The sequence below is a fragment of the Lonchura striata genome, chromosome 15 (assembly GCF_046129695.1).
Source record: "Lonchura striata isolate bLonStr1 chromosome 15, bLonStr1.mat, whole genome shotgun sequence".
Classification (NCBI taxonomy): domain Eukaryota; kingdom Metazoa; phylum Chordata; class Aves; order Passeriformes; family Estrildidae; genus Lonchura; species Lonchura striata.
Window position 1 is genome coordinate 3964471 of NC_134617.1, and position 23728 is coordinate 3988198.

The following is a 23728-nucleotide window of genomic DNA, read 5'->3' on the forward strand; positions in this document are numbered from 1 at the left end:
GGTGCTTAAAATTGGAGTTGTTGAGTGCAAATGTACTTTGAAAAATCTGGATTTGATTAATGTTTTGTTTTGCTCTTTGTCCTCAAAGTTGATGACTACTGCTGAAAAACAAAACAAAAACAGAGGGCATTTCACTCCCCTCTCCCTGTTCCAGCTTGGTAGAATAGCTCTTTGTCTTCAAAGCTGTTTGTAATCCTAAATTCAATAGGTGCTTGCTCCCTCTAAGAGATGAGCTCCCATTGAAGTAGCTGAGTGTTGAAGGCACCAGTCCTTTATGCTGGTTTGTTTCACAAATATTTGCCGAGGATCTGATGAATAATTAAATAGATTTTTCCAAAGAGTTTGAAGAAACTAGATAAAATTTTCTCTGGGAAAGCAAATGCCACTCAGAGAAATGTTAACTAGATACGTTAAAAGAAATTATTAATGCTGAGAAATGGGAAAATGTGTGGGTTTCTACTGCTCAGTGGATTCCTGTGGAAATACTTTTCTATTCTGTTTATGCTTTCAGGCATCAGTCCTGCAAGCACTTATGCATATATTTAAGATTATGCTCACATATGGTCCTGTTGGGATCAATGAGGCTTCTTGTGTCAGAGAAGCTGAGGGTATTGATAAGTGTTTGCAGAATCGGGTCTGTAGTTCACACTTACTAACCTAAAATTCTTAGCTCAGCAGCGTTTCTCATTATATAAACATAACTTACATCTGTATTTATTTAGCTCTAACTTTTTATGTAGGCTACGAGCCATTTTCAGCCATAATTCATGTTATAGAATTTTTTTTTCATCCTGCCAACAACTTAATTTAATAAACAAACCACTGTCATAATTTTTACTGAAATTTATAAGGAATGTATGAACTCTGTCTTTATTAATTAGCAGAAGGCATTACAAAGGGAAACTTCTTTCTGTTCAACTTTGTAATCTTTCCATTAAGTCTAGTCTTAAAAAAACACTCCTATTTTTGTTCTTATATTCCTACTAAAGTATTTGTCATGTTTTTTCTTTTTCCCCCATTGCAGTCTTCTCAGTGCATGCTTTTGATTGAGGCAGTAATAAATAAATCTTCCATAAATGCCCTTATTCTCATGCATGGTGGTATCTCATTTTACCACAGATGTCATTCCCACTCCTACAACCTGAGGGGTTCTGTTGGCAAAAAAACAATGAAAAAAAGATAATTCTTTGCTTACGTAGCTGCACCCACCTGAGTTACTGTACTGATATTAAAAGTCAACATCTGCAAAACGTCTCCATGTGTACATTTTGTGGGAAAGGTGATTTTTCTAATCTCCTTTCTCAGGCACCTCTCAAGCAACCTCATAAAGAAACTGCTAGTAAATTCTTACTTTTGAATAGCTGCCTTCACACTACAAAATTGCTCTCTTCCCAGAGGCTTGGTGGAGCCTCTCTTTTTAACCTAAATCCTTCAGCCCAGCTCTCCAGGAATTCTCTGAACATGTGAGTCCAAGAAACAGGAAAAAAAAAAAAAAAAATCCAGTAACTGTTATGATGTAATTAGGTATCTAAACCACTTAACTAAATAAATAAAAAGAAAGAAAAAGGCTTAATGCTGTTGAATTTTGGACAAGACCCATTGGAACAGATGACAGTTTCCACCACTGAAATAATTTTTTGCTTTCACTTTGAGTCAAAAAACATACTAATTTTCTCCAATTTTTGCAATTTTTATTCTGGATAATATCAGAGGCAGTTTGTTTGCCTCTCCTCTCCCCAGGTTTTCTGCCTCCCTTGGGGAAGGACAGATTGACCTGAGCTGTATCCATGAGCAGGGAGATGGGACGGGAACGTAGTCATGGCTTGTCTCTGGTTCATTGCTCTGGTGAGCAACTGCTCATCACAGGTTTACAAACTCTGGGATCTGACTAGAATATACCCTTGACCAAATGTATTTCTGTGGACTTTTCCAGACATTTAACTTCTTAACACAAATATCTGATGGCAATAGATTTGAATGCCTGACTGTCAGGGCTGGGGAGAGGGGAGGCCGGGTGTAGAAAGGTGTGCTGGTTGTTGAATTTACTTAGACAATATCCAGTTTATCCTTACAATCTTGTGTTTGCTGCTCTGAAACACCAACTTACAGTTTATGTGACACCTAAAAGACACTTTGGGGACCAAAAATCTGTGAAGAAAGCTGCACCTCCTGAGCCACTCAGGAGCCTGGTGTCTCCACATTTGGATTTCACCGTCTCATTAGCAGGTAGTCTGGATTATTTTTGGGACATCCAACACATCTTTATTTATATCTTGCTTGTCAGACTTTTCACTCAGTAAAGTGAAGGTTCGTTTTTGTAGCTCCTTTCTCTGAATATAACCAGGACCCCAGATCCTGGTTTTGTGTCCACACGCTGCCCCCTTGAAGCCAGTGGGTTAAGCAGCTCATCTTTCAAATAAATGTATCTATCTTTTAAAAGTAATAGCTGGCAGAGACCAATTATTATTTCATCCTTCTCTGTGTGGTATAAATAGGGTAAGCCACAGTAATCTGTGGTTTTCAATAATTATCACTTTTTCATTCACAAATAGTTGGATCCTCACTGGTTTTATATTTATGGTAAACCAGAAAGCTAGTGTGGTTGACCTTTCCAAATTATATATATAGTAAGATGTATAGTCAAGAGCCAACAGGCCCCAACTGTTGGATATATTTCAGCTTGTAGTTCATCCCAGGGTGTCAATTTTAAAAGCAAAATCTTCCCAATGAAATTTAAGTGATGAACTTATGGAAGGAGAGTGTCCTGGCAGCACTTGCAAAAATTCTTTTCAAGTTTACCAGCAATAAATCCACTGCAAAGTTTCCAGTTAAAACTCTCATATCATTGCAAAGCAAAAATTCTTTTTCTCCCCAAATCTTTTGAATGTCTTTACAAGAATGTAAAGCCAATTGCAGCATCACTTTCTCTATTGTTTTTCCTCACTGGCAGAATTCAATGCCCTCGAAAAATGATAGTCCCTGAGACCCTGTCAGTTTGCATGCTCTAACACTTTATTATCTAATGATCTAATATGCAACAAGGCAAAGAGGGGGTGCTTATCACCCTGACAGGATGCCTAAGAGAAGTGACTAAATTACTTTATGTACCATTAGCACTAGCTGCCAGGGTGAACTCACTTCGAGCATTTATGCAAATATTCCTGAATACATTCAAGTGGCCTTGTCAGGAAGACAACTGACAAGTAGCTTAAATGCTTGGGTTTTTAAAGGGACAGTTTTATTTCTTTTTTCTTTTCCTTCTTCCTCCATGGGAGAGCACTGAAGAATTAGGTGATGGTGAGGTTTGCTGATGATTTGGTTCTGAGTCAGCTCAACAGCATCAGCAGATGAAAGATGCAGGGTAGAAATAGACACAAATTATTAGATGTGATATCAGAGCTTACAGGTGGAAGTGGAGATAACCATGATTTCCAAAGCAACATCCTGCTGTTATTTTAATATGAAATATGCATTAATCTCTGTGTGTTTATATCTAAAATAAGTCATTATGTAGCAAAACCATTACTACTGGTTGCCTTAAACGGGAAAGGATAGCGCAAGGCTGGGTTATTTGATCACTTTATTGTGCTACCTGAGACAGCCAAGCTTTTACAATGTTGTTTTAGCTCATGACAGCAGTGAGTGACTCCAACCGTTTGTCTGCAGGTGCAATACCTCCTACAAGAAATGAAAAGCAGTAGTGGCTGTGCCTCAGCTGCACATAACAGGTAGATTCTCTTGTCAGCAGTGGGGCATTTAAAGAGTTTTTCTTGCCAATCCTGCCCATCCTGGGCCATTTAAGAGTTCACAGTTACTGCACAATCAGAGATTTTCCACTGAGTCCTCAGATTTGAAAGCAAAAGTGATTGCTAGGCTGTGCCTTGGTGAATCAGGTATTTTCTGTTTGGATTATTAAAAAAAGGAAAAAATTCCCTCACCTTATAAAGGATTTTGAGAGGATAATATTTAAAATAAAGCTTTGACACGGACTGCCCTTAGGTCTCATTTCTAGTCTGCCTGTAACAGAAGGACAGACATTGGATACCATGAATTCAGTTGCACGTGGTGGGTGATTCCTGAAAGATGCTCAGACATCTGACTTAGTGACCTTCTTCTTGTGCCCTGAGTGGCTCTGGCACAACTCTAGCCACCAAATTTTGGGCAGTGTTTAGAGTTGTGAAGAGGATGACCCGATTAGCTCCTTTTTAACCATTTTATCTCTCAATTCCTTGGTGGTGCCTATCTCTGCGCTAGTTGAGGAAATTGTCACTCCAAGACACAACACTGGCTGAAGCAAAAATTTTAACAAGTTTAGACTTGTTAATTTTCAAAACTTGATACATTTTACCCTTAGTTGGTATAGGTTCACGTTCATCAAAGTTAGGGACTATTGCATTAAAAAACTGGCCAGGTTTAAACAAAGAAGCATTAAAGTTTACTTGTTTCATCTATGGGTGGAAGCACCTGTTATAGTTTAGTGCTGAGCTTAAGAATGTTTTTGTGATTATATGAAAAATATAAACACACAAGCTTTTTCTGCATCATATCATTCTGTATAGAGAAATGCAGTGGGCTTGATTTATTATTTAGAAGGGAAATATTGAAAAAAAATATGAGGATTCTACCACTCTACTTGAGGGGATCTTGTCTGTTATTCTGAGTTATGTCTGCTTTCTAATTTATTTTCTATGAGGGAAGAATACCTTGGGTTGTTGGACATCTCTATGCATACACAGGGGAAAAAAATGTGACTTTCAAGACATTGCACAACATGGATAGTAATAACAGTAAGTGAGCCTTGATATACTGAAGGATTGCAAAACTTCAAGCTGGAAATAATTTTCTTTATTTTTGCCAAGTTGTCTTTTTCATATCAGTTCCTTCATAAATGCAGTGACTCATAAATTCAGGCAATTTTTAACATAATGGCTTGTTATGTGTTCTTGGAGCTTGACCTCACTGAGTGTATAATATTAACCTTTTCACTGCCCTGTGGACTTATTCTGTTTCACAAAATGAGGGAATGGTTGGGGCTGGAAGGGACCTCTAGAGATCATCCAGTCCAACCCCCTGCTAAAACAGGTTTGCCTGTGGCAGGTTGCACAGGATCCCATCCAGTCAGGTTTTTAATATTTCCAGGGAAAGAGGCTCCACAACCTCTCTGGGCAGCCTGGTCCAATGCTCTGTTACTGTCAAAAGAAAGTTGTTTTTTTTTTCCTCATAATCAGATGGAACTTCTAATACAAGTGAAAACACCAGGGCTGGAGTAGTTCAGAATGTGAGCTTGGGAGGAGTTGGAGCATCTGTCCCTCTGAAGAGACAAAACATGGCCAGAGAGTTAAGATGCTTTACTTGAGAGAATTGCTAGAGTAAGGCTCGTGATGATGTTAACAAGATCTTAACTCTGGGAGGCAGTGAAGTAAGTCCCAGTACTGTGGCAAGTTCTCTGTTGTAAATGTTGAGTAAGGACGTGGTATTTCCCCAAATAAAGTATGGCAGGTCAGGGAGAGGTTAAGGTTTGAGTAATTCCTCACATGGTTGAGGATGAAGTTCTTTGATAGGTGCTATGCAGGATGTCAGGCTGGGTGATCAAAATGGTCTTTTCAGGAGTGAAATGTTGGATTTAAATCAGATCAGCAAAAACATGGCAGAGCTAGGATTTGTACAGCTCCAATTTAGGCAACCAAAACTGAGTTAACTAAATTGTGCCCCACTGAATTTTGCTGATGTCTTCTTTTTTTTTTATTTTCGGAGTCTCTATTTGCAGGCCCAGATCCCTTATTCCTTCTTGGATATTACTGAGAATTGCACAAGAACTGGGTGGGTGGGTCGGTGGAGCTGCCCTTCTCACAGCCAGTCACGCCAAGCAAAAAGCAGAAAATCTTTTGTTTCTGTTTGTGTGGGTCATAAATCATCCATTATGGAGAGGTACTCAAAAGCTTGGAATATCTGGCTGCAGCAATTCTGATCTTTCAAAATTTATTTTTAGTCTGACGCTAAATGAAAACAAGATTTAAGCAATGAAAATGGATTTTTAAAGGCTAGTTTAGGCAAGGAGATTGCAGAATTTCAGTTCTGCCATTAGAGTGTAGCTATTGCATGAAGTTGGATGTTTGATTGTGTGGGTTTTTTTTTTTTGGTTTTTAAGCATTATTGTGTAACATATTTGTGCTAACACTTCTGCAGGAGACTTAGGGGATATCATCTGAGGTATTCTAGTCATTAATGAAAGGGTTACTGTTACATAATTTCCATGGAAATATCTTCTGAAAAGGCAAATTTGAATACTCCAATTAGCACAGTTAGAAAGGATTTTCCCTTGACAGTCACTTATCAGAGATTTAGGGTAATGTTTAATTGAGAAAGGAAAACTGGGAATGGGCAACACCTTGATTTTACAAAGACATGTCATTTTTTACCCATGAGCAGATGCCCTTTATGTTTTTCAAATAAATAAATAAATAAAATCAATAAAATAAATAAAATGCCCCCAAACAGCCTTTCCCCACCAATATCTAAGGGATGTCAAGATGTGATATGTTGTTATCCTATATTGTTACAAGGATGTCATGAATTCATGGAAAAATAGTACATGGATGAAGATAGAGAGCATTTTGTGAATTTCCCTGAGGAGCTTTCAGAACTGTGCTCCCAAAATTGCAAAAAGAAGAAAACATAGGGAAAACTGCCATTGAATTTTGATACAGATTTGCACAGAAAAAACTGTTTTGTTACAGCAGACCCATAAGGGGAGAAAGTTCAGATGGAAATTCTCCAACCTCCATAAGTGTTGGCTCGTATTTGGAGAGCTTGAGCAGCCATTTGCTGAAGGTTTGAGATTTCTCTCCAGACTTTAGAGGAACTGGAATACAGTCATGCAAGTAGAAAAAGCTTAACTCCCCTGTTTGGCTGAAACTTCACAGGTACCTAAACAGGGGAACCTTCAGCAGCACTCAAATAGGAAATGAATATTCATAGATGATGAGTATTCATTACATTTTAATTCACTTTGCTGGCCACAATGTCCCAAATATAATGGCATCATAGGGAGAAGAATGATTTTAGAATTGGAGAAATGTTTGAGAGACACTCCACTGTGGCAGTGAAGTTTTGCCAGGTGTTGTTTTCCCGACCTTCCAAAGTGGACACACCAGGAAATGACAAAACATCATGTTATTGTAGAACGATTAATATTATTTCTGAACAAATCCTCTAATTTAGTTTTTTTCATTATAGGAAATGATGTATTGGTGTTATGGTGGGAAAGAGTAATTTTTTCACTCCGTTCTCCTGCTGGTTTGGGAAAATTTGGAAGGAAAATAATTTTGTGAATTGTGGTTTGGAAGTTGAAGGCCAAGAATTAGTGATTTTTTGAGAATTCATCTGGATGTTATAAAATGTCATGATTTTCAAAGAATGGTGTTCACAGCAGTTTGCAGGTATATGGACACTTCCAAATGTTACATGTTGAGCACCCCAGTATTTAAATACCCCAAAGCAATCAGTGGTTATAAAAGGCTTTTGCTCCCAGGAAACTTATGTCCAAAGCTGTGAATCAACTAAGTAATAACAATCTCAGGATTAAAGGTTTGTTTGAGTGAAAATTTTCCACAAAACTGTCATGTAGAATATTCAGTTTAGAAAACTTCACAAATAATGAACTCATCTTTTCACTGAACTGAGAGAGGATTGGAGTGAGCATTCAAGTCTTTGTCTGCCAAGTGTTTCCCCAGAAAAATGAATATTTGACAAGGCTCCTCCACATGCAAGGAAATGAGTTAATAGCATAAACCAGGACACTGATGCAGAAAATGGAGCCCACCAGCGTGGGATGTTTGGAGTTGTTATTCTAATCTGGTTTGCTATTTGAAAGTTTTAATGTTTAGTAGCAAAGAATAAAAATAAGCTACTAATAATTAATATTGGAATGAAGAAAGGCTTTGTGTTTGGCCCCAGTCCAGAGTACAAGATTTTTGGGAGTGTATGGCATTGCAAAAAGTGTGCTTTCATTAAAGCCAGTAGTACAACTTCATAAAGTGGTTTTTAAAATCTTAGCCCCAACTGTTTGCTGAGCATAACCAGAAAGCTTTGTGTGTCACAATTAGTCCTTTCTGCTTTCCACCTTCATTCCATGAATTTATAGTTCTCTTTGTGACAAAACAAATCCTTAGCGTGAAAGTGACTGTAATATAAGCAGTGCTGGTTTATGACCTCACTGAGCAAAGCGAACGGGCTTAGGAAGTTTATTAAAAAGATCAAGAATAAAGTTTCATGAAAAACTTGTCTGAAATTTAGAAGTTTAAGGTTATTTCTCAAAAGTAATTTGAACATTTAGATGTGTAAGTTAAGGTATAATGGCCACAGTGAAATGCTTAAAGAGATACCGCCCTTCATGATGTGGAAATTTAGGATTTTCTAAACTTCTGATCCATTTTTTTGTGAGACAAGTGGCCATCCAAGAGCATAGGTATCCCAAAGGAATTTGCTGGGGAGAATTCTTGGACCTAAAGCCAAACTTGTAAAGCACCAGGATGCCTAAAGCTGTAGGTAGGTGTTTAGTGCGATTCTTAAAAGTCTGGCTGCAAAATTTCTATCTGTCTGTGAGGTACTTTGAAAATTCCATTAGTTGCTTGCTGGAATCATTGGATTGGTGGATGCTTCCAAAAATCTGGTCCCGGGAGCTGCAGGAATCTGTGTGCTGTTTGCTGTACTACCCTTGAAGTGCCTGTTAGCACTGGGAGCATAAGAAAGTTCAGAATTAATTATGTTTGGTTAATACCATATCATTATGGTTTTGTAGCAGCTTTCTCAGAGGTTCAGTATCTATCCCATGAAAAAGCAAAGTGCTTTTCCCACAGAGATCCCTCCCGAGTTGTGAAATGGGAGTGGAGTGCTGGATCTTTCCCTGCTGCTGGAGGCTGAACAGACAGCTCGTGTTGCTGCTCCCTGAAAACCCAGGCTTGCATATGGAATTCATAGGTTTGGTGTTACCTGATCCATGCCCACAGGGAAGGCCAGCACTCGGAGCAAATCCTGCCTGACCACAGCACTGCTCGTCTTTCCAGCCACAGCATTAGTTCATGGGCTGGGGTTTGAGGTCACAGCACTTTCCTGCAGGACGTTCAGGTGAGAGCATTGCTCAATTCCCTGGGCTCTTTGGGGAGAAGAAGAGGAGGTAAAAGAAATACTTCTGTTTGACTCTCTGAAACACTGAAAGATAAAGCTACTGTGATTAGGAGCCCTTTGGGGAAAATTTCTGTTTTCCTGGGATTGTGACCCTGGAGGTGTCGGTGAGTGCTGCCTCCTCCTTAGCCCTGAGCCTCAGCAGAGGTGCCTGCAGGAAAGCCCAGAGTCAGGTGCCTGCTCAATATCAGCTGCCAAATTTTTTTATGAAGTTGCTTCTGGCTGCTCCCTACCTATGATATCGTCTTGCCGAGATCCCTTGGTACTTTCCTGAGCCAGCACGGAACTCCCTGGGTCTCCCAGCTTGCAGAGGTGTCTTCCCATTTCTGCTTATTGTATAGCGGAAAGAGGATCCTAATTCAGGCAGGCTGACTCACCCAGCCAGAGCTGGACTCTGACGTTTGACAGGCTGCAATGCCTGAGGTAGGTGGTCTGAATGCAGCCCTAAATAAATAAATAAAAACCTAGCATGGCTTTATCAGAGACATTGAAAGAACAACTTCTCTAAGCATTTGTAGGCTCGAGTCCAAAGTATTCACTCAGATTTTCAGCGTGCTGGTTTTATGTGGTGTCATTGCTGGATAGATACTATGAACTATAAATATAATTTTATGCTTATGTTTTTGCAAGTAAAGCCTAAATGGCTGGGAGGGGGTGCTGACCCTGCACTCTGAGTAGCACAAAGAACAGAGGAAGGAACAGTCTGAGAGACACAGCACAGCAGAGACAAGGGGGTCTCAGTCTGTGCAACACAGTCACGGCTGCTGCTTGAAATGCAGGGCAGGTTATGTTGCCTCCATCTCTGTCCCACTGCCATCACAAACAGGGGCTGAGGATTATATTGCATTGCTGAATCGAATAACAATAATTAAATATTATTATTACTATTATTAATAATTATATAATAATAATAATATAACAATAATATGAATTAATTTGCGTATCCACCCTTTCCATCCCAGGTAGTCATTAGTTTTCTGAGTATTTCTGGCCAGAACAGAAATTTAGCTAAACCCTCTGATCTCTGGGATACTTCCCCTGCAGAAGAGCCAGATTCCCTACCCTTCCCCTTGGCCCAGGGCCTGGAAACCCGAGGCCGTGCATCGGACCTTGGTCCCTCCATTGGCAGCTCTGCGTAACCTGTCAGAGACAGCCCGAGCACAATTTTTGCACATGATGAATATGGATCTCTGCTGCATCTGGCAGGCTGCAGCAATGAATGCAGGAGACTGTCATTAATAGATAATAAAAGCAGAAAGAAACATTAATGGGAATAAGCTTTGCTTTTACTGGGACTGAATATTACTTTTTTGTTCTTGGGCTGTGAGTAGATGGAGCTGCAAAGAGCAGCTACCAGTGCTTGTGTGCACGCATGTGTTTCGTTGCTGGCTGTTTTTTAATCTGAACTATTTAACCATGGCATCTTCAAAGTGTGACTGTGCCATACATCCTCATACACTAATAGATTTCAAAGATGAAGAGCCTTGCTGCTTTATGTTTAGTCATGCCTTCATCTATAAATTTATGGCAGTATTATGGTTTAATGAATTGAACAAATCCCAGAACAACAACAAAAATACTCTTTCGTTTGAATTTAGATATAACGCACTTTGTTCTTTGAATGAGTAATAAAACCAATATGTTTCTTTAGTGGTAAACTTCGGGGTAACTTCATCTCACATTACTAATGAAGCACTTGGGGAGCTGTGTGTGCACATGTACACATGTGTGTGTGTGTGGTAAATGGGTGCTTTCAGTCGTGGTGCTGGACCTAGGCTGAGCATTCGTATTCTGATAGCGATAGGCAAACCTCCCAGAACAGATGGAGCAGAGTTCAGCACAAAGGTTTAATCCTATCAGGATGATTCCTGTATGGCCATCTGGATAATCCGGTGCACAAATTCAGTGCCTGTTAAAAGTACAACGTAGGCCAAGATTAGCGTCACAGATTTTCCACTAGACTTGTTCAGATTTGACTTTATGATTCTCAGACTCCAGAAAATTGCATTAGAGAGCTTGTGATTTGTGAGAGGAATCAGATGAGGAATAAGAACTCTTAGGGTACTTGAATTTCCCTTGAAGAAACTGGATTGCAGGCACTCCCTGTCCCTGGCAGAACAGCTTTGTGTTTCTGCACGGGTTGTTCTTGTTTCTGAAAGACGATTACTGCGAGCTCTCTGTTGTGGGCAGACTTCCTCAGTTCTGCTGAACAAAGAGACCCAAGCTAAAAATTAGTATTAGTTGGATCTTTTTTTAATCAGGAAAACAAATTCTTTGTTTCCTGTGGAATCCATCTCAGGTGATTTTCTGATTGTTGCCCTGTGTAATATAACAGGAGGGGGTCTTAACTTGAAGGATGTGGGGTTCTGTTTTTTTCTTTGTGATAGTGAAATATGTCATAAAAATGTAGCTGATACTGGTATTTAGTTTGGCAATGAGAATTTAGGTTTAGATTGAACTCTGTTTAATCTAGAATCATTTCTGTATATAACTAACTGAACCTTGCCAGTGTGGCCATAATGCACCAGTGAGTGTTGGAGCATCAAGGCTCAGCCCTGTCGTGCTCTGAATGCTGAGCCTGTTGCACCTTGCAGGATTTTGTATGGTCCTGTGTTCTGACTCTAGGGAGATTTACTATGAGGGATTTACTGTTTTGTTAAAGTACTGATGGAAAGTGAAAATGAGGAAACAGGACCAGGGTTGGTGGTAAAACAAACTAGGAATTTGGAAGTTTTTACCCACCTGCCCTTTTGTTGGTTTGAGGTTCAGAAAGCAGTAAAGCACACAGTTAACATTTAGCAAATATAAAATTCTTCATTGGATCATGAAGGAACAGTCAGTTGAATTAAGTATATTTTGGAGTATGCAAACTATGCAGAGATGTTTGTTTTGTCAAACTTTCAGACCTGATTTATAGTACATAATTTGGGCTTCCATTTGCAAGGTTGCCTCCATCCTCACCCAGAAATTGCATCAGTACAACTATTTTTAAACTTCAGTGCACTTAACCAGATGCAGTCTACTTTCTGGACATGCCTATTTATAAAATAGTCATAGTGACTTAGCTGGTCTCCATAACTTCATATGGGAACTTAATGGTGGAAAGCCATTGAAATTGCAATGGGAAAGGCAGATATTATTTTTTTTTCACTGTTTTATTAATAAAATTTGGGAGTACACAGATACAATAATCCCATCCCTGTGTCACACCTCAGTCCCCTACATGGTGTTTATTGCCTTTGGTTTTCACACAGTTTGTGTTCCTCTGCAAGTGACACAATGGGGTGGAGGAAGGGCTGAAGGAATAGAGGTGAAATAATTTGGGGACTCATGGTAAAATATTTATCTCACTTGGGGGTCAAAATATGCTTGTGCATCCCTGGGGGAGCAGAGCAGTCATTGCTTTGGTGTTGAGGTCTGAGCAAACCCATCCCCAGTTGTGAACTGGAGCTGCTGCCAAGATTTGAAAGTCCCTGTGCAATATTCTTGGATGTCTGGTTTTCCTCCTGACCCAGTCTGTGCATCCCTGAGCACCTGAGCTGCTCAAGAGCACGGGGAGTGCTGAAGCTGAGGGGCTGGCACTAGTTTAGCAATGTTTGGCCAAAGCCACCTGCAGCAGTTTCTTGATGGCCGACTCAAAATGAAAGCCTTGCAATTCAGAGGCAAAAATAATGAATGAAAAAATTGGAGCTTAAAGCCAGCCCAAAATTTCCTAGGAATAAAAAAATCAGAGTAGCACATCAAAAAAATTGACAATAAAGTTGTTAGGCTTCTTGAAATATATATACTTAGAGAGAATGCAGATATAATTTTCAAGAAGAATAATAAATTTATTGTTTATATATATGTATTAATGTTTGAGCTGAACCTATATATTTAAATTAACATAATTTTAAGTAGGTTTGTAAAATTGCATTTTTCTTGGGGAATTTATTATTTGCCATACAAACATGACAGACCTCTCTTTGGAGGTCAAGTTTTACTGACTTGCAGGGAGATACTAAGGACTCTGACTGTTTTATTAATTTTTTACTGTAGTAAAACAAAAAAATAACTCAAATAAGCAAAGAAATTTGCAGAACTTCCTCTGTGATGTGAAAGGATTTAAGAGAATGAATGAAAATACATTTCTTGCAATCATACAGAGATAACTAAATTATTATTTTATGGAAATGTTGTAAGTAAAATACAGAGCAGATTTTTTTTTGTAACAGGTCTCTCATTATTCTGGATTGCCTCCTTTTTCCATGCAGTCATTTTTCAGGCACTGATCAACAACTGAGAGCTTTGGAAATCATTAAGGAAAGTGAAACACAGAGGACTCCATGAAATGTAACTTTGCTAGCTGAGGCATCAGCAAGGATAAAAGCGAAACACTGGCTTAAGTATTGATTGTAGGTGGAATATTATCCCAGGTAATTTACATTTTCATTTCCCATTAATGGGAACAGTGCATCCAAAATGTTCAGCACAAAATCACAGCCAAGACCTTTAATTTCATTACTGGAAAAGAGAAACAAATGCAACCTTCCTTTCCTTCCCTTCCCCCAACCTGGAGGGATTGCACGGCGCGTGTATTTTTGGTTCAGTGATTTCACCCAGTGCAGATGTCACGAAGGACCGGGAGGAGGTTGCCATTTTTGGCAGGGTGCTGTAATCTTTAAGGCTTGCATATGCTAAAACCCCCAAATATCGAGGAGCTGGGAAGGGGGGAGCAGAGCATCACATCCTCGTGCCTGTGTCGCACAAAGCTGCAGGAGTTATCTGCTCCAGGGGGAAACCTCTGCTGCCCTGCTTCCTGCACAGCAGCTGCTCATTGTCAGCGGAGAATGGGACACAGAGCCGGCTGAGAGGCAAGAGGAAGGCAGGAAGATCATCACTTCACCCAGATAAGCAGCAAACACATTGTTTAGCTTAAGATTAAGTGAAGATTTAATGCTCCAGTAAAATACATGAAAGCTCTGCCACATTCCCTTTCCCTGAAATGTCCTTTGGACTGGTCCTGAGGACTTTTCCCCATCCAGGCTGGTTTCATAAAGTCCAGTCGCTTTCAGCTGCCTGTACTGGATGCCAGTTCCAGCAATGCCCCATGAGCCAGGCTGGAATGGCACAACTGCCTGGGCAGACAGAATTTTTAAGGTTCACCCTTTCAGCATGCTCAGAGTAGTGAGAAGCCTGACAATTCCCACTTCTCAGGAATGAGGATATTATTTAGGGGAAAACAAAACCACCCAAAACCCAAACAATCCCTCTCCCCCTCCCCACCCAACAAAACAGCCAAGCTCAACCCCTCAAAAATATTTGGTTTATTCTTTTAAATTGGAAAAAAGTCTCAGAATTAGTGCTGAGGCCAAAGTGTTGGCGCTGCTGTGTTGGCTGTGCTGCTGCTGGTCCTTGTGTGAGGCTGGATGAGCCCTGCCCTGCACAGAGGGGTCCACACGTGTCCCAAGGCTGTTGTGAAATGGGAGCCCCCGTTCTGTATCCACTGCCCAGCTCTTGGGAGCTTTTCACAGGGCCCAACTATCTTAAAAAATCGAGTTCCTTATCCTGCAACTTCTTCAGTGGGGTTTTTAAGCACTTGAGTGGTTTGTCAAATCACAATTTCCATAAGTTACGGTTTTGAGTGCTTAAAACAGATTTGTGTTGGTAGTCTGAAAAGTCAGTAGTTTGGTGAAAGCATTTAACGGGTTTCAGAATCAGACCCATAAACTGTGGGTTAATCTGTGGCTCATTTATTTATTTAGCCTGGAATTAGGTTTTACCCAAGGAAAAAAAAGGAAAATTAAATTAAATTCCAGATATTTTCAGTACTTCCTCTAAGATGAGACATAAATTCCCTGTTCCTCTTAATTCCCAGTTTTAACTGCCTTTATGCAACTCTCCTTGCGTGTCACAATACTCTTAGAGAGAAGAAAAATAAAAGCATGTGCCCTATCATTTAAACTCCTGTTGTGATGCAGCAACTGTTGTCAGAGCCTCATCTATGGAATAATAGAGGATGAAACCACACTTCATGATAAAAACTGCAGGCAAGGTCATTCTTACAGTCACCAGCACAAACTGGATATTAATCACAGAGCAAATACATTTCAGAAGCTAAATAGGAGCAGTCCCAGAGCCCTGCTGATAGCTGTACATCCCACTAATTCACCTCAGTGAACATTTACCTCTAAGCTCAATTAACCCTTATTCCAAGGCCACCCATAAACTTTGTGGTAAATATGTTTTTTTCCCTCCGGCCTCTGTTTTCTATCAGTGGAACAGATCATTTCTGTTGGAGGATAAAAAGCTATCTCTGTTTAGAAATGCAGGTCCCTAATTAAGAGTATGAAACGTCCAGTGTGTGTTTGGGAGGGGCTGGAGTTGGTAGATTATTGATGCTGTAAATTCAGATGCTCCTGAGGGTGTCTGTTATTTCTTCTGTCATCAGGTGCTGTTTGAGGCAGGTAGAAATGCTCAGGAGGCAGGTGGGTGGTGGAGTGGGAGAGAGGAATTTCCTCCTGCAATTGCCTACACACAAAGTTAGTTGTTAAATGTGTACAAAAAGCTAAGAGGAGACGTTTTTGCTGTTATTTAGTTATTATGATTACTATTATTATTGCTATTATTATTTTACTATTATTATTATTATTGCTATTGTTATTAGTACTGTTATTATTCTCCCTGCCAAGCATTGTTGAGAGGCAAATTGGAAATGTGGTAATTAGGCCCTGACTGGTAGTGTAGTACTTGTGTCCTGAGCCAAAGTTCAACGCCCTGAAATGAAATTTAAACCAATTAATCTGTTAGATTTTTATCGCTTATCCGTGTTTTCTCAGCAATTCCCTCAGCACGTGGCCTTTGATCAACTCTCATACAAAAGCTAAAATGTGTGCCTGCTGCTAGCAAGATGGGGCTGACATTAACATGGCACTCATAAAACAATCAGAGCAGTGAAGCCCTCAAACAGACAGGGCAGAGTAATATTTAATAAAAGCGCACACATAATCTTCAGAATTAGCATTTTGTGCCTTGCAGTACCTTTGGGAGAAGAGCTTTTATTTGTGGAGTGATCATTATTATAACAAAGAAGAGCTACCTAATAATTTCCACTTTAACTCTGCAATATGCCACGAGCATTTCTGAACCATTATGCTAAACTGTGGCGGGGTAATCATTTTATTGTCACAGTTTGAGGGAAGAAAAATCCCTGTATATCAGTAGCTGGGAAGTGTGGGAACACAGGAACACACCGGCACGCACAGCACACAACAAAAAACTTTTCCTTTTTTAGCTCCCCACGTGCTGGAGTGGGTACCTGCCATCCTTTGTATGGGAGCTGATAAGATTTTAACAATGTGTACTTTGAGAAAAATGAGGATTTCATAGGAATGTTGTTTTCCTTGGAGCCATGAACGTTTTTGCTCATAAATCCTTAACGTTTATTGATAGAGCCCTTAGCTTTGAAGCCAGTGGCAGGATTCCCAATGGCCTCAATAAGTTTGGGATGCAGAGGCTGCCACGGCCACCTCTATCTGTGAGCCTGGCCCGTGGGAGCAGCAGGGTGGGACGTGGCACAGGGGGCTCTGACCTGCCCAGGTATCGTGCAAAGGAGGAGAGCAGCTCACTGAGGCTCACAACCCTTTCAGCAGGTGGAGGACGTGGCCACATCACCTTCAGTGAGGAGCTGCAGAGTCCTGCTGCAGCTGGAGGGGAACGTTTGGTTTTCCCTCAGCCCAGCCCATTGTGTTCTGAGAGAACATGACAGATGTGACACTCACACCAAAGAGTCTGAAAATCCTGTCTGATAGCTGGGCCACCAAACTCTTTGGTTCTTATTGTAGTTGGCTTCCAGTTCTTCATTCAAAAATAACAAGAGAAAAGTTCATATATGTAGGAATGACCAATTATTCTTTTCTTTTCTTCTTCCCTGGACTTAAAGGCTGTTCATGTTATCAATCATGTTCACTTCACTGCCTTGACTAGGACTGGTCTAAACTTCTTCACTGTATTTTCCTATTAGTGAAGCTTCAGACTTTGACTAAAAACTCTTTTTCTACAGAAAAAGCTAAATTTTATGTAACATTTTTTCTATTTGTTTTAAAAACGCCGTTTCAGAAATTATGCTTTGGGGTTACAGAAGGGCATGAGAAGTGATAATATTTTGAAACAAAGCATTTTGTTTTCCTTGGAGGCATTGAATAGTGTTATAGTTAATTCCAGGTAGAGATTCTGGAACTTGGAATTATGAAAGAAAAAAAAAAATCTATATTTTGGTTTGTCTTCTGACCAAAACAAAATATAGAAAAATCAAGGCCTCCAGTGAAAAGATTATTCTGCCTAGCTCTGTTTTCCTAGGGTTGCACAGAAGTAAACACCTTCCAGACAGTGCTTTGAAAGTTGCCAAGTGATTAAGAGCAGAAGTATGAAGAGCTGAGGGCCTGAGCTGGCCAGACATTTGTACCAGGGGCATAAATAGAGCTGAGCTCATTGCCTTGCCCCCTCCCAGTGTTACCTGTGGGGATGCTCCAAAGGGACCCAGTTCCATCCTCCCTGCTGCTCCAAGCAAAGGGCCTGGGAAAGGCAAAGTTTTAGACACAGCAGTGTCCTGAATGACACTGGTTATTGCAAATATGTCATTGTATAAACATGGTTTGTGCCCTCAAAAACAGGTAACAGTCTGGATGCCTCCCTCAGCACGTCTTCCTTGGGATGCAGCCCTTCAGGGCCACTTTTCTGGCTGGGCAGCACCTCCTGCAGCCCTTCCAAACTTTACAGACACTTGCATTTTAAAATAGGAGAGGCTGTGTGGCAAAGTTGGGGAGTCCCTCTGGTTTTTGTGACATGGAAAAATAACGCCCTGAAATCTTTTGGGAATGCACAGTGCTCTCACTCCAGCTCAGGCTGGGCCTGCAAAGGGCACCATCCTACCCTGGTGATTAAACCACCAAGTCCTTGTAACTTATTATCCTCAGAGGAGATGTCCTGGGTAATTGCCAGCAGGTTTGATGAGGCACAGATTCAGCGCAATTTCTACATATTTCAATAAAATGCCATGTGACATTGGTCACAGTAAAAATAGGCAGAAAGCAGGTGAGAGTGTCCCAGTGAAGAACTCACAGCCCCAGCTCAGCACAGAGCCCTGAGTGAGTCTGCCTCAGTCCCCCTGGCTCACGTGGATGGGACTTGGCAGGTGTTTGATATGAAGCAAAGACATTTATAAAATATTGGAATCAAATACATGAGGCAGCACAGAAAGGGCAGCAACCTGAAATTCTGACTGCAATGTAGGGAGCACAAAGAGCATCCCAACATAAACAGCAAGGACTTTTTTGTGGGTCCTGTAACTGCACAAGAGTATCTTGCATTCATTTTAAAGATTACTTGAATCTATAATTTTCAATTGTAGAGTCATTTATGTTGGAAAAATCTCTAAGATTGAGTCCAGCTCTAAATTCAGCACTGCCAAGCCCACCACTAAACCATGTCCCCAAGTGCAACATCTACATGGTTTTTAAATACCTCCAGGGAGGGTGACTTCCCTGGGCAGTCTCTTCCAGTGCTTGACAACCCTTTCAGCAAAGCCTGCATGTGTTTTCTGTTAATGGCTTATGGTCTCAAATAGTTTTTATTCACTGGTATTTAGGCAAAAAAATGTTGCCTGTTGTCTTTAAGAAAAGTAGCTTATTCTCTGACACATGGGAAACTGATTATCTCTGGGTTTTATTGTGGGGGGTATGTGTCCACAATCAACTGGGAATACTGGAAAGGGTGTAATTTGGAAGTGATTTTAATTTTTATTTATGAAAAGTTTGATACTGTGAAAGGGCTAGATGGCATTGTGAAAAGCTGTTTTCACTGTAGATCTATTACTGTGAGCTTGGCTGAAGGGAAAGCATTTACTTTTGGACATCTCAGTGTTTTTTATGCACAGTTTTAGGCAAGTAATTTGAATCCAAATTAAACATATTGAAGTTACTTCTGTGCGCGCTACGTTTTCGTGACGGTAATGTCAGGATGTTTCTTTTGTTAGCTCATGTAAAAGTTAATGGCTGTACTCTGCCAAGTTTGGAGTAGGGTAATGATTTTTTTCTGCCTGTTTGTGTTTTTCCCTGGAGCTGGCATCCCCATCAGCTTAAGTAGTGGAAAACTTTGTTCCTGACACTTGCAACCTTTTGTAGGTAGGGCTGGGGTCTGTTTGCTCCCCATCTGTGCCTGCCACCACCAGTGGTGTGAGGCTGGGGCAGTGCTCACAGAAACACTGCTCAGGGTGACTCAACTGCTCCCTTTCCAGCTCCCTCCTGCTTCCCAGCTCCCCACCCACCCACCCTGCCCAGGGTTTGAGGGAAGGAGCTTCCCAGCAGCCACACTGGCTCTTGCAATCAGCTCCAACCAACCAGAACTTCACTGAGGAATCATAAAGATGCATGGGGTCTCTTTAGCGCTCTATGTCTGGAGCATTTTGAATTAGGCTTCTGTGAATGAATTAATGTCCTGTCTTTATAATTAGAAGAATTTAGGACTGAGGCTGTGCCTCATTAAGTAACTCACTACACTGCCAGGCTGAGTAACTCATGAGGGCAAGGGTTTTATCCTGGGTGGTGCTAACACACAATGGCTTTAATATCCCCATCTTCCTACTAAGTCCTTACCTGAGGAAGTGCCTGAGTGCTCTTCCCTTAGTACATCATCAAATGATCAAAATTAGAAACGAAATTAACAGCTCAATCAGTCTTTCAATCAAGTAGTAATTCGCAGCCAAATGCCACCAACCCTAAAACTGGGCAGTGGCAGCTGTTCCTGAGTTTGCAGTGCAGCCTCTTCCCTCTGGCTTCACATCTGCAGGAAAGAATCATTCATTCCAACACTGAGCTTGGCTGGTGGAGTTATGCTGCTCCTTGAACCTGTTTTCCATGAGTAATGAAATTGTTGAGGTACCTGCTTTACTTAAAGTGTTATCTAATGTTACCAATGCCATATTCTCACCTCATGCAAGGAAAAGTTGGTAGCATCTTGGGTGAAGTTGCTCCTTTCCATCAACCTGTGTGACCACCCTTGAGACTCCACAGTAGAGAGTTACCCAGGGCTTTCTGCCTATTTTTACAGTAATGTTATTTCTATTGCTTCAGCACTGTTAAATTCCAAGGCGTCCCTGTGCTGCAGAGGAGGAGAATCAATATGTGAATGTTTATACTGCCCCAGCCCACCAATATTTGAGCTGCTTCTGCTTACAAAGTCTTAAATCAGAAGCTCTTAGCCCGAGATTTGAGCAGCACTTGAGTTTTCAACATCCTCTCAGAGGCTCTGAGTAGATACCATGCCAAGAAAGTGGCTGTGAGACTGCATGGATATGGCAAAATGTGTTGCACACACATCTTGTTTATCCTGTAGATGCAATACACCTGGAATGACTGGATGGCAGCTGTGGCTTTGGTTCTGAGGTGTTGTTTTTTTTTTTTTTTTGGTAGTAGCCAAAGCATTAATCAGAGCAGGATGGTTTAATACTGAATAACCTGGATCTTCTTGCAGAACAGTTAGAGAAATGCTGAGGGTTACACCCTTTTTTATTTTGCCAATATTTTCCATAATATTTATGGGAGTTTCCTTGGTGAGTTTGGGTTCTGATGGATAATAAAGCAAGCTTACTGGAGATTGTTTTATTAACTTAGGTCTTGTGCATTTCATATACAATAAAAAAAGGGATGTGTCCTGATTTCCAATTGGTCTCTGCCCATCATGCTGTGATTTTTTTTTTTGTTAATACAGGATTAAAAATTATTTTTTCAATGCAGATAATAAAACCAAACAGAAATTAAGGAAAAAAATGCTTCCAAAGACAGAGTTTGAGGTCATGCATATGTACTATAAAGAACATGATTGCTGAAATCTTTGTGTTAGTAAGGGGGGGGGGGAATGAAAGCTCCTTTTATTTTTCTCACGTCTTCTATCATTAAAATCCAGTTCTAACAGCAGAATACTTCTCTTTTTCATGTGTGTTGAAAAGCAGCTACACCATGTATCAAAGCCATCAGTCCAAGTGAAGGATGGACTACAGGAGGTGCCACTGTCATCATCATAGGAGACAATTTCTTTGATGGGTTACAGGTCATATTCGGCACCATGCTGGTTTGGAGTGAGGTAGGTGTTGTCTCATAGCTAATGTCTCACAGCTTTGTCTCTTGTAGCCAGCCTGTCCTTTCTCTGGGCCACATGCTAAATCAGCAACAAATGTCGACACACAAATCCTTGCCTCGCTCAGTTTTATGAAAATAATTAATCAAATTTATCTGTGGCGGGAACCCATTATAACCAGGGGGATTTGGATCTTCTGGTGCTGGCTGAGAATTTAGCTCAGTGGCTTTTATTCTGAGGAAAGGGGAGGATAAAGGCCTGTGTGAATAATTCTGTGTTTAGCACTACAATAGCTAAGGGCCCACAGGAAACAAATGTTTAGGTGATCCCAATTTTCAGGGAAACTGGTTGCTGGTAGCTGCAGCTCAGTAAGGTGAAGATTGCAGAATTCAGCACCCCTGAACAGCATATCCCTAAAGCCTGGATACTTGGTGTAAATATCATTTTCATAGCAGCAAACAAATGCACCACGTTGTATCCACAGTGGACTCCTCATACCTAGCAGGGGACTTTGCAGTTTCACAGGAGCCCTTTCCTTGTTTCTTATTCATTTTTTTCCCTGTTGTTATTCTTCCCAGCTCCTTAAATCCTGTCTTTTCCCAGCACATAATTAATTGTGTAGCCTACATTCCCCCAAAACCGGTGGAAAGTTAAAACCCAGGCAGCATCAGCCCAGTGGCCATGGCCAGGGTTGTAGAAACCATGGCAGAGTTCCCCCACTGGCACAAGGAGACAGCTCCAAGGAAAGGTTTATATTTTGAACTTAGGGCTTTCCAAAAGCCTTTTTAAGGTTTAATAAGAAATAGTAATTTTCATTATTTTAATACTGAAAAAAACCGCAGCCTCCTTGAAATATCTCTGCAACACTTCCCAATGGCGAGAGGATCTTCTCATGCTTTACCTTCCATCCTGTAAATCTTAAATCAACACCATAGATTAATTTATATCCAGCACATTCCCCCTACTGATTCCATTGCACATATGGCAGTGTTTTTTCCATGTGAAGAGTATTCTCTAATGTCCTTCACTATTCTCTCTCTGTCTCTCATCCTTCCACTTGAGGACAAGTGTGGATGAAAGGGCATTCCAGAAAAGGAGAGACAGTAAATGAGCCCTATTCTGAAGCCCTTATGTGATCATGAAAGTGCCCCCTGGGCCCAGTGTAAGCATTCTGTGTGTTAATATTGAAGCCATTATGGCTGCAGACATTTCACAGGGAAAGGTGAAGGGGCTGGGAGGAAACTGCTCCAATTCTGGCGCTGCAGAATTGGATCTTTCATTATAAATCTTGATTCTATTTATTAGTGGAAGCCATTAATTGTCAGTTTCTAATCTCAGGAGATTAATGCTGGTCAAAACATTGTTGCTGATGGTTGCAAGGCCTTGTCATGGAATTAATAATGTTAGAGGGGGTCCGGACCGAGGCCAGTCTGTTGTCTGGGAATTCTGCAATGGCCTGCAACTCTTTCACTGCCTCTCTCTTGCAGAACTGCTTCTCATTTCATAACCTATGAGAGCAGTCAAAAATCATATAGGAGTAAAGAACATTCTTTCTAAAAGAAGCAAACAAACATGGTAAACAAGTGCAGAAATGCATGAGTGATCCCTAAATAATAGTGGTCTATAAATAATTCAAATTACACATACAAGCCACCTATGAAGTACAAAATAAGTTCTTTCATTTGCCTTCCCATTTCTAAAAATGTCTAAGGAATTTTCAGTACCCAAGAAGAATATTTTTGTTTTACTTTAATAGAGTATAAAATTGAACTGTCAAGCCTCTGAAACTGAGTCCATTACAAAACTGGAGCAGGCTCATCCTGAGTTGCCATTAAGGCCCAGTTATGAGCAAACTTGGCCAGGTTATTTTGTCATTGAATTCTGGACAAATTTTAAAGTTCATCCTGTTGTTTCATAGATCCAAACAAAATATAATTTTAACTGGGCTTCAGAAAATCCCAAACAAAACCAGATAGAGACTAAAGAAAAATAAAGAGTCTTAAAGAACATTTTCATGTGGATTTTTCCAGCTTCAGTTTCAGTGATAATTGCAGGTGGTTTGGAGGATGAAGTCTAATATTGAAATTAAGCATCATTTTGCTACAGACTTTGCATGGGACCTTGGGCAAATCGTATAATCTACTTAAAGTTCAATTCCCTTTCTCTAAAACAGTAATAAGATTAGTCACCTTCTTTGGAGAGGTGCTGTGAAGGTAATTATTGTAAAGGTCCTATATTACTCAGACTTTATTATAGCAAAATCCATGTAAATACCTGAGCTGCATGGATATTTAAAATATAACTCCTACCCTAATTCAGAAGTAAAGTTAAGAGTCAAAATAACCCAAACAACTTCCTTTTAAGAGTGAATTTGTTGCTGTCAAGCAGCATGTTATAAATAATTTGAAATGCAAATAATATATTTTTAATTTAT

At 40.4% G+C, this 23728-nt stretch overlaps 1 protein-coding gene across 12 annotated transcripts in view; it reads left to right on the forward strand.

The window, feature by feature from the left end:
* The window catches only part of EBF1 (EBF transcription factor 1), a 268667-nt gene that overhangs the window by 178640 nt on the left and 66299 nt on the right, over positions 1-23728 (forward strand). For 6 of the 12 annotated variants that reach the window (XM_021530732.3, XM_021530735.2, XM_021530737.3 and 3 more), the window contains exon 9: positions 21167-21300. In XM_021530732.3, the coding sequence (XP_021386407.1) occupies positions 21167-21300 (134 nt within the window). The remainder of the gene's footprint in view (positions 1-21166; positions 21301-23728) is intronic. The other 6 variants (XM_021530731.3, XM_021530728.3, XM_021530726.3 and 3 more) reach the window with 1 other exon arrangement.